This window comes from Desmodus rotundus, chromosome 6, assembly GCF_022682495.2.
Source record: "Desmodus rotundus isolate HL8 chromosome 6, HLdesRot8A.1, whole genome shotgun sequence".
Lineage (NCBI taxonomy): Eukaryota > Metazoa > Chordata > Mammalia > Chiroptera > Phyllostomidae > Desmodus > Desmodus rotundus.
This window is the reverse complement of record NC_071392.1, coordinates 57,603,487-57,615,946: the sequence shown is the minus strand read 5'-3', so window position 1 is coordinate 57,615,946 and position 12,460 is coordinate 57,603,487. Positions and strand designations below refer to the sequence as shown.

General features: G+C 40.1%; 1 protein-coding gene across 1 annotated transcript in view; it reads right to left on the bottom strand.

Moving 5' to 3' along the window:
• HECW1 (HECT, C2 and WW domain containing E3 ubiquitin protein ligase 1) overlaps window positions 1-12,460 on the bottom strand; it is an 803,434-nt gene that overhangs the window by 321,723 nt on the left and 469,251 nt on the right. Inside the window, exons 8-9 of the mRNA XM_045193075.2 lie at window positions 10,962-11,062; window positions 6,639-7,934 (exon numbers count right to left, since the gene is read on the bottom strand). Coding sequence (XP_045049010.1) covers window positions 6,639-7,934; window positions 10,962-11,062 — 1,397 coding nt within the window. The remainder of the gene's footprint in view (window positions 1-6,638; window positions 7,935-10,961; window positions 11,063-12,460) is intronic.

Here is a 12,460-nt window from a genome sequence, read left to right as displayed (position 1 = left end):
TATGCCTTCCTTGGAGAAGTGTCTGTTCAAGTCCTTTGCCAATATTTTAATTGGGCTGTTTGTCTTCCTAGAGTGGAGTCGTGTGGGTCCTTTATATGTTTTGGAGATCAGGCCCTTGTCTGAGGTATCATTGGCAAATATGTTTTCCCATACTGTTGGCTCTCTTTTTATCTTAATGATGTTTTCTTTATCCATGCAAAAGATTTTTATTTTGATGAGGTCCCATTTGTTTATTCTTTCCTTTATGTCCCTTGCTTTAGGGGACGTGTCTGTTAGGATGTTGTTGTATGGAATGTCGGAGATTTTCCTGCCAGTGTTTTCCTCTAGGACTTTTCTGGTGTTGTGACTTATATTTAATCTTTTATCCATCTTGAGTTTATTTGTGTGTATGGTGTAAGTTGGTGATCAAGTTTCATTTTTTTACATGTAGCTGCCCAGATCTCCCAACACAGTTGTTTGAAAAGGCTGCTTTTTTCCATTTTATGCTCCTGCCTCCTTGTCAAATATTAATTGACCATAAAGACTTGAGTTTATTTCTGGGCTCTCTGTTCTGTTCCATTGGTCTATGTGCCTGTTTTTATGCCAGTACCTGGCTGTTTGATGACAGTGGCCTTGTAATACAAATTCGATATCAGGTATTGTGATCCCTCCTGCTTTGTTCTTCTTTCTCAAAATTGCTGCAGCTATTTGGGGTTGTTTATGGTTCCATATAACTATCTGAAATGTTTGTTTTACATCTCTGCAATATGTCATGGGTATTTTAATAGGGACTGCACTGAATTTATAAACTGCTTTGTGTACTATGGCCATTTTGATGATGCTAATTATTCCAATCCTTGAGCATGGTACATGCTTCCATTTGTTTGTGTCTTCCTTAATTTCTTTCTTCACTGGTGTGTCGTTTTCTGAGTACAGGTCTTTTACCTCCTTGGTTAGGTTTATTCCTAGGTACTTTATTTTTATTGTTGCTATATCAAATGGGATTTTTTTCTTGATTTCTGTTTCTGCTGTTTCGTTGTTGGTATACAGGAATGCCTTTGATTTCTGAGTATTGACTTTGTATCCAGCTGTTTTGCTAAATTCATTTATTAAGTGGAGCATTTTTTTGGTGGAGTCTATTGGATTTTCTATGTACACTATCATGTCATCTGCAAACAGTGACAGTTTCTTTTCCTCCTTTCCTATTCGGATTCCTTTTATTTCTTTTTCTTGTGTGATTACTGTGGCTAGAACTTCCAATACTATGTTGAATAGGAGTGGTGAGAGAGGACATCCTTGTCTTGTTCCTGATCTTAGTGGGAAGGCTCTAAGTTTTTGTCCATTGAGTATGATGTTGGCTGTAGGTCTCTCATATATGGCCTTTATTATGTTGAGGAATACTCCCTCTATTCCCACTTTGTTGAGTGTTTTTATCAGAAATGTGTGCTGTACCTTATCAAATGCTTTTTCCACATCTATTGATATGATCAAGTGGGTTTTTCTTTCCTTTTGTTTATGTGGTGTATTATGCATAATTATTTCAGAATATTGTGCCATCCTTGCATCACTGGGATGAATCCCACTTGGTCATGTGTATGATCTTTTTAATGTATTGCTAGATGCGGTTTGCCAATATTTTGTTGAGGATTTTAGCATCTATGTTCATTAGTGATATTAGCCTGCAGTTTTCTTTCTTTGTTATGTCTTTATCTGGTTTTGTGATTAGGATGATGTTGGGTTCATAAAAGGAGTTTGGGAGTCTTCCATCTTCTTGAATTTTTTGAAATAATGTGTGGAGGATGGGGTTTAGCTCCCCCTTAAATGCTGTGTAGAATTCTCCTGTGAAACCATCTGGTCCACTGTTTTTGTGTGTCGGCAGCTTTTTGATTACTGTTTCAATTTCATCAGGCATTACTGGTCTGTTCAGGCTTCCTGTTTCTTCTTCATTGATTTTTGGGAGGTTATATTTTTCTAGAAATTTGTCCATTTCATGTAGGTTTTCAAGTATCTTGGCATACAGTTCTTCATAGTAATTTCTTACAATCCTTTGTATTTCGGTGGTGTTAGTTGTAGTCTCTCCTCTTTCATTTCTGATTGTGTTTATTTGGATCCTCTCTCTTTTTTTCTTGATGACCCTGCTTAAGGGCTTGTTGATTTTGTTTATCTTTTAAAGAACCAGCTCCTGGATTCGTTGATCCTTACAATTGTGCTTTTAGTCTCTATGTCTTTTAATTCTGCTCTGACCTTGGTTACTTCCTTCCTTCTACTTGCTCTGGGTTGTCTTTGTTATTGTTCCTCGAGGTCTTGTAGGTGTATGGTTAGGTTGTTTATTTGAGCTGCTTTTATTCTTTTTAGGTAGGTCTTTATCACAATAACCTTCCCTCTCAGTACTGCCTTTGCTGTGTCCCATAGGTTGTGGGTTGTTGTGAGTTCATTTTCATTTGTTTCCAGAAAGTTTTTGATTTCTTCCCTAATCTCATTTTTCCACCCATTTATTGTTTAATAGCATGGTATTCAATCTCCACATTTTTGAGTGTTTTGGGTTTTTTTCCTTGAGATTTGTTTCTTGTTTCAGTCCTTTATGATCAGTGAAAATTCTTGATATGATATCAGTTCTCTTGTATTTGTTGAGGCTTGTTTTGTGTCCTATCATGTGGTCTATCTTTGAAAATGTTCCATGTACACTTGAAAAGAATATGTTTTTTGCTTCTTTGTGATGAAAGGCTCTTTCTATATATATCAGTTAAGTCCATTTCATCCTAGGCCTTCTTCAATACCACAGTATCTTTGTTGATATTTTGTTTAGAAGATCTATCCATCTTTGACAGTGGGGTATTAAAATCCCCTAATATAATTGTGTTGCGGTCAATATCTTTCTTGAAGTTCTCCAAGATTTTCTTTATGTATTTGGGTGCTCTTATGTTGGGAGCATACATATGTACAATGTTTATATCTTCTTGGTGGATTCTTCCTTTTAGTATTAGGAAGTGACCATCTGGGTCTCTCTTTATGGCCCTTCTTTGGAAGTCTATTTTGTCTGATATGATTATTTCTACCCCTGCTTTTTTTTCCCATCCTTTTGCTTGGAATATTTGATTCCAGCCCTTCACTTTCAGTCTGTGTAGGTCTTCTGTCCTGAGGTGGGTCTCTTGTAGGCAGCATATATGTGAGTCATGTTTTCTTATCCATTCAGCTATTCTAGTCTTTTGATTGGACCATTTAATCCATTTACATTTAAGGTTATTATAGATAGGTAGTTATTCCTTGCCATTTTTTCCTACCTGTGTTTCTCTCTCTTTCTCTTTTCCTTCCTTCCCTTATAGCATCCCCTTTAGCATCTCTTGCAGAGCTGGATTGTTGGAGGTATATTCTTTTAGACTTCTTTTGTCTGGGAAACTCCTTATTTGGCCTTCTATCTTGATTGAGAGCCGTTCTGGGTAAAGTAGTCCCGGTTGCAGGCCTCTGGTTCTCATTACTTGGAATATTTTTTGCCATTCTCTTTTGGCTTGGAGCGTTTCCATTGAGAAGTCAGTTGCTAACTTTATTGGGGATCCCTTGTATGGTACTTCCTTTTTTTCCCTTGCTGCCTTTAAGATTCTTTCTGTGTCTTGGAATTTTGCCATTTTAATGATGATGTGTCTTGTTGTGGGCCTCTTTGGGTTCCTCTTGCTTGGGACTCTCTGTGATTCCTGGATTTATGTGACTTTTTCTCTCATCAAATTAGGGAAATTTTCCATCATTAATTTTTCAGCTAGGTTTTCTATCCCTTGCTCTTCCTCTTCCCCTTCTGGTATCCCTATTGTACGGATATTATTGTGTTTCATGTTGTCCTGCATTTCCCTTAACCCCTCTTCATTCTTTCTGAGCCTCTTTTCCTTTTCTTGCTCTTTCTGGGTGTTTTTTTCTACTTTGTCCTCCAGTTTGCCGATCAGGTCTCCTGCTTCATCGAGACTGCTTTTGATTCCTTCTACTGTGTTCTTCAGTTCAGAAATCGTATTCTTCATTTCCTCTTGGCCCTTGTTGATAGTTCCTATTTCCTTCTTCATGTTGATATAGTTTGTAGTGAGTTCATTTTAGTTTCTCTGTAGTTTTTGGTAATTGTGTGTGAGCTCATTAAGCTTCTTTATAACCAATTCCTTGAACTCAATATCTGATAGTTGACTTGCCTCTCTTTCATTTAGCATTGTTTCTGAGACATCCCCCTTTCCTTTCATTTGGGGATTGTTTTTTTGTCGTGCCATTGTTTGTGAGACTCTTCCTTTTAGCTTCTGCTTCTTAAGTCACTCTGTTCTGACCCCCTGAGTTTTTGGCGTAAACTTCTGTGGTAGAATACCTGTGAGACTTTGTGTACAGTCTCCTTGAAATCCTGATCTTACTGATCTTGGGCTGTGGTTTCTGTTGGCTCTGTGTATGTCTTTGGTTTTTGGTTCTTGTTGGTTCTTTCTTTGGTGGGTCTTTCCTCCCAGGTGGTTATCTGAGGGTCAGTCTGTCCCCCACCTCTTGTCTTCTGTTGTTCAGGTGTGGGCAGGTTGTGTTGGAGGTGTTTCTTCCATGTGTAGAAGGTTTTGAGGCTTTTCGCTTGCTCTCGTTCAGTTGTTTGTTCTTCGTAATTTCTTCACTATTTATTTGTGTTTTCAGACAGGTCCTGGGTTGACTTCTTGTGGCTTCCCCTCCCTCCTTCACCTTCTTCTCTTCGTATCTGTTGGTGTTTCCTTTGTTGGTGGGTTTCTTCTTCCAGGAAGAATCCTGGTGTTCCCAGCTTCTACCCACTCTTTTTTTTATGGTAGGCCTTTTCCAGGCTATGGGTGTGAGTGCAGAGCCTTCCTTGATTCACACTGTCCCTGGTGCCTGGGCTCTCAGTTGCCTCCAAGATGAGGTGCAGACACTCCCCGGTGGGTCGGCACACTCCTGGTAGCTGGGCACCCTCCAGGTCACTGGGCACCCTCCCCCGGGTGGTGCTGGTAGTCTCAGCTCCCTCCAAGATGAGGTGCGGGCAGTCCCCAGTGGATGGTCACACTCCCGGTCACTGGGCACCCTACCCCGGGTAGTGCCTGTAGTCTCAGCTCCCTCCGAGATGAGGTGAGCACAATCCCCGAAGGGGTGGCCAGGTGGAGAGGAGACTGGAGCTGTTGCTGCAGGGGAATTCCCGAAAGTGCCCCAGAGGGTCTTTTTCTTTTGGGGAAAATCCTCCTGCTCAATCCTGTGGCTCCCTCCGTACAAGGAAGGGCCTGTCCTCTCACACAGCCCACCTCTCCAGCTAGGCCAGGGACTGTCTGGGTCAGAATGGCAGCAGCCCAACTTTCAACTGTCCTCAGCCAGTGCCCGTGGTCTCCCTGGGTTTTCCACTTCATCTTTATTCCCCTTCCTGTGACTTCAGGCAACCAGGTCTCTCACAGTGTTGCTCAGGCCTTGTTTGGCAGGGGAGGGGGCCGATAACCTGGCTCTCTCCCAGGAGTCCTGAGGCAGGCCCTGCATGGGCGGGCCAGGGGCTCCAGCCATCCTGGTCCCCGCATTGGTCCCAGGGACCTTTCTGTCCTGAAGCAATCTACTTACCTTCTGTTTTCTCAGTGTCCTCTGTAATGTTTGGTCTCCTATCTTCATAAACGCTGTGCTGCTTTTGGCTGTTCACTTTGTTTCTCATTAGAATGGGTAGGTGTTTCACCCAGGTGCAGGTGGAAGTTAACTCCACTCCCACCTATCTTGCCGCCATCTTCCTAAATTATCACTAGCTGAATCTTGACATGGCAGAAGATTTTAGCATATATCTTTCCCTTTTAAATCAACTGGATTATTTTATATTGTTATGTGACTTAAATTATTCCCTCCCTATGTCACTGTCACTAGACCGGAAGATGCTTGCCAATTCTAGATACAGAAATGGCAATAATTTCACATATGATTCCAAGGCATGACTAAGAAGGGCCTATTTTGGTTGAAATATAGAATCCATTATAAAACTAGAGGTGGCAGCTTTTGAATTAGCATCTTACTTGAAACAGAGATTTATGCACTCATGTTATTCTTCCTTTACATTTGTCAAAATAGCCCCCCTCCCCCCTCAAAAAAGAGAAAACAAAAACTAAACTTAAAAAAACCAAGAAAAAACCAAAAACAGCAATAACCAAAATTAAGGTGAAATAATGACAAATATATGTAGGTTATACTTATCTACATGTACACAGGGTAGTTAAATTCTAAAACTGAGATAAAATCAATTTTCTTCAACTTATATTAATTAACATTTATTGTTAATCTTTAATAAGTTTGGGAAGTCAGCAGATACTTCCACATTATCCACCTAATAATTTGATGATCATTTATGCTTATCATTTGATACTAGCCTTAATGCTCTGGTCACTGTCAAGACAGGGAGAATAATATGTACACTAGCCAAAGTGATTAAGTTAAACAGAGAAGCACATGTGCAAGTGTACACTCACATGTGTGCACTGGTAATTGTTGGTGTTTATCTGAGAGGTTGTGGGGTATCAACTCTTCATAGTCACAAATACTCACACACACATATAGGACAGGCATACACATTGCTGTTGCAACCCCATTTGGGACTGATTCTCTCACTCTTCTTTTTAAACCATGTTAGTTAGACCTTTGTCCCCCTGGTGGTCTTATTCTCGTTCTCATCAGATTTATCATCTAACCTTCTCTGTGATTGCTTGGGCCTGCCACGGGGGACTCCAAACCATCAACGGTTCTTGCCATACTCCTGGTGGGGGTGGTTGGCTGTTCTTGCCAGGGCCCAATGACATTCACAGACTCTACGTCCAACTCTGGGCTCTGCACCGAGTCTGGTACTGATTCGAACGCACTGTTCTCCTCATCATCATCCTGCGAGGAGAAGACAGTGCTCTCAGAGATCTTGGCACTGTCCAAAGAGGAGAAGCGGGTGTGGCTGGTGAACCTGCTACCATTGTAGCAGGAGCCACTGTAGCAAGAGCTGCTGTAGCAAGATGTGCTGTAACATGAGGAGCTATAGCAGGAGGGACTACAACAGGACATGTCACAGCCTTCAAAGCTGTGGTCACCACCCTGCCTGGGGCTGGAGTCACTCTCACTCCCTGTGTTGGGGACTGAGGTGTTGGCCAAGCCAGAAAGGCCCGGGTGCACCATGCCTACAGTAGTCCCCTCATGGTTCTCAAAACCCTCTTCTAGAGCAGGCAGCTCAGCAGCTACCCTGTCCCCCTCGCTGAGCCCATCTTTCTCCAAGGTGTTCTTGAGAGTGAACTCTTCCTTAGTGCCCTCATCTTCCGGGGGGCTGTCATCCTGGGTCAAGGGCATGCTGTGAAGCAGGGTGTGGATGTGGATGTAGTGTGTCCGCGGGGTTTCAGGGTCACTGCAGGCTGACGCGATCACTGTCTCCAGCTCAGACACAGGCAAAGAACACGGCCTGTTTTTTCTCTTCATTGAGGGAGGAAGCTGCAGCCTGTCCTCCAGCTGCCCCAGAGCAGATATGTCTCTCCCTACTTCCTCCTCCATCTGTCCCTTTTCCTCCTCCTGCCCCTCAGTCTTGGTTTGTGCCACAGGATCCCCAATGCTGTCTAGGGCTTCACCATCCTGCAGCAGCCCTAGTGGGCGTGCCTCCCCTCCCAGGTCCAGCCCCATGGCCAGCTCTTCCGCACTCAGGGTGGGCTCGGAATCCTCTTGCCCTGGGCCCAGAAGCTCCCCAGCCCTGTCAGGTCCCATGGAGACTGTGCCGTGGTCTTCTCCTGCCTCAGTGGTACCTGCCACTTCCTCCACTGGCTTGGCAAGCTCCAGGCTTCCATTATCTGCAATGGCCAAGGTGTTGCTCTCCCTTGGCTTCTCTGACTTGTAACTTCCGGTGGTGTCTACTGCATCCTGTAGAGGCTCCTCATGGCTGCTTGCCACCAAGTTGTTCATGGGGCTGTCCTGAATTTCTGCTGACTCAGCTTCAGTACTCAGAGAAATCTCTTCATCATCTGTGGGCAAGAGGAACATGTCATTCCTTCCACAAGAGTGCATTTGATTTTAGTGTACTCTGCCAGACATGGACATGAAAGACATCTTAAGGGATTTTTATTTCAGGATATTGGACATAGGGGTTGGTGAGGGCTTCTCATTGGCCAGTGCTCAGCTGAAATATCTTGTAAGAATATGTTTTCTTTCTAGAACAACTAATCCTAAAATTTATATGGAACCACAAAATACCACAGATAATCAAAACAATCTTGAAAAAGATCAAAGTGGGATATATCACATCTCTGATTTCAAATTATACTACAAAGCTATTAAAATCAGAACAGTATGGTAATGGCACAAAAATAGACACATAGACCAGTGGGATAGAATAGAGAGCTCAGAGATAAATCCTCACCTATTTGGTATTAATCTGTGACAATAGAGGCAATAATATACAATACAGTAAAGAGAGTCTCTTTGATAAGTGGTGCTGGGAAAACCAGACAGATATGTGCCCAAAAAGGAAACTAGACCACTTTCTTACACTATATACAAAAATAAACTCAAAATGGATTACATACTTAAAGGTGAGATCTGAAACCATAAAATTCCAAAAAGAAAATATAGGCAGTAAATTCTTTGACACTGCTCATGGCAATATCTTTTGGGATGTCTCCTTGGATAAGGACAAGAAAACAAAAATAAACATATGGGACTACATTAAACTAAAAAGTTTTTGCATAGCAAAGGAAACCATCAACAAAACAGACAACTGGTGAAGATATTTACAAATGATATATCTGATAAGGGGTTAATATTTCACATATATAAGGAACTCATACAAATTAATATTTTTTAAAAAGCACTTCAATTAAAAAATGGGCAGAGGATCTGAATAGACACTTTTCCAGAGGATATACAGATGGCCAAAGACATATGGAAAGATGCTCAACATTACTAATCATCTGAGTAATGGAAAATAAACCACAATAAAATATCACTTTATACCTGTCAGGATGAGTATCATCAAAAATCAAGAAATAAGTTCTGTCAAGGATGTGAAGAAAGGGGAACCCTTATGCACTGTTGGTGGGAATGTAGATCAGTGTAGCCACTGCGGGAGGCAGTATGGACTTACATCAAAAAATTAAAAATGGAACTACCTTATGACCAAGCAATACCACTTGCGGATATTTATATGAGGAAAACAAAAACACTAATTCATTGCAGCATTATTTAGAATAGCTAAGATATGGAAGAAATCCAAGTGTCCATTGATAGATGAGTGGATAAAGATGCATTATATATACACAATGGAATATTGCTCAGCAACACAAATGAATGAAATCTTGCCATTTGCAACAGCATGGGTGGGCCTAGATGGTATTATGTATGAAGTGAAATAAGTCAGATGGAAAAAGAAAAATACCTTACTATTTCATTTAAGTGGAATGTAATAATACAAAGCATTAATAAATAGAACAAAACAGAAACAACCCTACAGATATACAGAATATGCCGGTGGTTGCCAAAAGGGAGGGAAGTAGGGGGATGGGTAAAAAAATAAATAAAAAAACTATCTAACTACTCTCTTATGTACTTGATCCCATTTCCTTTAATTTTACTATATAATTTATTTTCCAAACAGAGACAGTATTGAAGTAAAAAGGGGCATTATTAAAAAGGAAGCTAGGACTATAGGTAAAAGCAGGACTGTCCTTCAAAAACCTGAAAAAAAAGAATGAATTCTTTTTGTGTTAAAGGTAGTTTGCAGTCATTATATATTTCTGAATTCTATTTCAAGGGAATTTATTTTTCATTAAAATAACAAAAGCCTAGTGTTACCTCAGTTCTCAACAATGCTTTTTTATGTGGAAGACTTTAGAGATGGGGGTGAGGTGTTTATAGTTCCTTTCTACTCCTAGGCAAGGCTAATTATACTTACTCAGAGTATTTCCTATGGCTAGGTCCCCCATGATAGCAGAATGGGTAAGTCGGGTTCTTGGCAACTACAGAGCACAAGAGGGCTAGATGATGGCAGCAGCCAATTATTTAGCAGCTCAGACTGAAGGTCTTCCAGCATTTGGAGACTACGGCAGGGGAAGAATAAAGCAGGTCTCCACACCAAGTAACCATTTAAAGAGTAGCAACCAAGTTTGCCTCTGCCTTCCCCCATTTGCTTGCTTTATTGGATTCCTTCCAGATCTGAACTTCGCATTTCAAACACACTACTGCAATTCACTTATTGAAGAAAAACTACCTCTCTAGCTAGCCATAATGCTGTCCTTACTACTACACTGAAGGAAGAGTCAGTTTTATTCTCAGAATACCAAAAAGGGTGAATTAAAAGGAAAAACAGGTGTTGTTTTTACATTCTGCAGCATGTATGGGGCATAGAAAAGTGCAACTGAAGTTTAATGAGTGGGCAGTGATAAACTCCAGACTCTGGGTTCTGTAAAGCCTCATTAACTTTAATAACAATACATAAATGTGGCCTAGGAGGACTGAACAATTGTTAGCATGATCTACACTTAGTTGTAGGCAAAGAGAAAAAGTGGAATTATGAGGCATCTCATTATTCATATTTGGAAATATGTTTTATCTTGAAAAAGTGAACACTGGATAATTCTGTAATTTTCTGTTTAATTTAGAGTTTTTATTTTTTTCTGTGATATTGTAAAGATCCATTGTACCATCATAGTTCTTCAATAACATATGTATCACATTAATTCATGCTCAAATTTCTTCATTCATTTGCTCGTGTATGTATGGAATTATTAAACATCTATTGAGCACCTCATATGTGGGTGCTGGAAGTAAAATGATAAATTAGACGTTGCTCCATTCCTACACTGACTTCATTGTCAGTCCCCATTCCACTGCCTAACCTTCTGTCTTTTGGTCAACAGAATGAAGAATAACCTCTCTATCAAGGGGATAGCAACCTAGGACATGTCTGGAGAAAACCATGGTTATTGTATTTTAGAGAAAAGAACCACACTATGACATTAGACTAGGAGAAGACATGAAATTCATGCTGAAAATACCTGGGTGGATGGAGGAAGTGATCTCAAATCGGAACTGCAGCTGTCCACTCACATGATCAGTTGGAAGCCTGCGGCCAAGTGTGTAGCTGACCAATCTATCCCTAAAAGGAAATAAATGCCATCACATATTTGATCAATACTTCTTCTTCCAAAAACCATACCATCAGAAGCAGGCAGACCCAAGAAGACCTTACTATTAGGAGGTGATAATCTACTCAGGTACCTCTGAGATGGTCTTAAGGTAAAGATGGGAATGTACATTTGATCAACAACAATGGAAAATTTCAAGAAAATCTTTATCAAATATTCCAAAGTAGAAGTCAGCAAAATACAGCCCATGAGCCAAATCTGGCCCACCATCTGTTTTTGTATATTTGTGAGCTTTTTACATTTATAAATAGTTGGAAAAAATATAAAAAAGAGTAATATTTTTGACACATTAAAATTATATGAAATTTAAATTTCAATTTCCACCAATGAAAGTTTTATTTGAACACAACTATGCTTTTTGGTTTACTTATCATTTGGGGCTGCTATCATGCTACAATGGCAGAGTTGAGTTGTTGAGCAAGAGACCTTATAACCTACAAAGCCTAAAATATTTATTAGTGGGTACTTTACAGAAAATTTGCTAATCTGTGTTCTAAAGAGAAAAAAAGATTGGACTATTCTTTGCTTGCTTTTTCTATGCATGCTGACATTTTCCAAATGAAACCATAATAATGAACAGTGCCATCAACAGGTACATGTCTTGCAGCGTGTGTGTGCGTGCATGCATACATATGTATGTATATGTGTACACACATAATATATACACACATGTGTATATTTCTAAGAGAGGATACTATTTGGTTACTAAAAACCCAGTGCAGCATTTTAGAAAGGGACATGCTGCAGGGTGCAAGACCTGTGGATTGGTTTCATTCTCCTGTGACTTTCAATTACACCAACTCCAAGGTCCCACATAGACATTCTGAAACTCTGCCCTGTATTCTGGCACCATCCCCTCTGTACACTCAGGGTAATTACTTAATTAGAAGAAAATTAAGAAAAAATTATCCAAGTGGAATCAACCTGAAACTTTGCTTTATAGTTTCATCAGCAATGTAACTTCAGCAGAATACACTTTCCCCTACCTTGGCCTAAATAAGAGTAACTACCTTGGGATATCTAGGTACCCAATGATAACAATAACATATTTCAGAAGAGATTGTTACTCATATTATTACAAATTCAACCCATTTGTTCATTTGTGACATTCAAATAAAAAGTTAAATCGCTTGCTGGTAATGTTTTAATGCTGTTTTTTTTCTAGAAAACACCGGTGCTATGAGACAATATATCCCAATGATCCATTGACTTACTGTTTTTGATTGGTAAGCCATGGTTTAGCATTGGACTTCCAATTGAAGTCCATAAATAAAGCATTGTATGCAGAAAAAAGTAGAAAAAAACACAATATTTTGTTTATTTAGAAGTGCCTTGGTCACTATTATGGA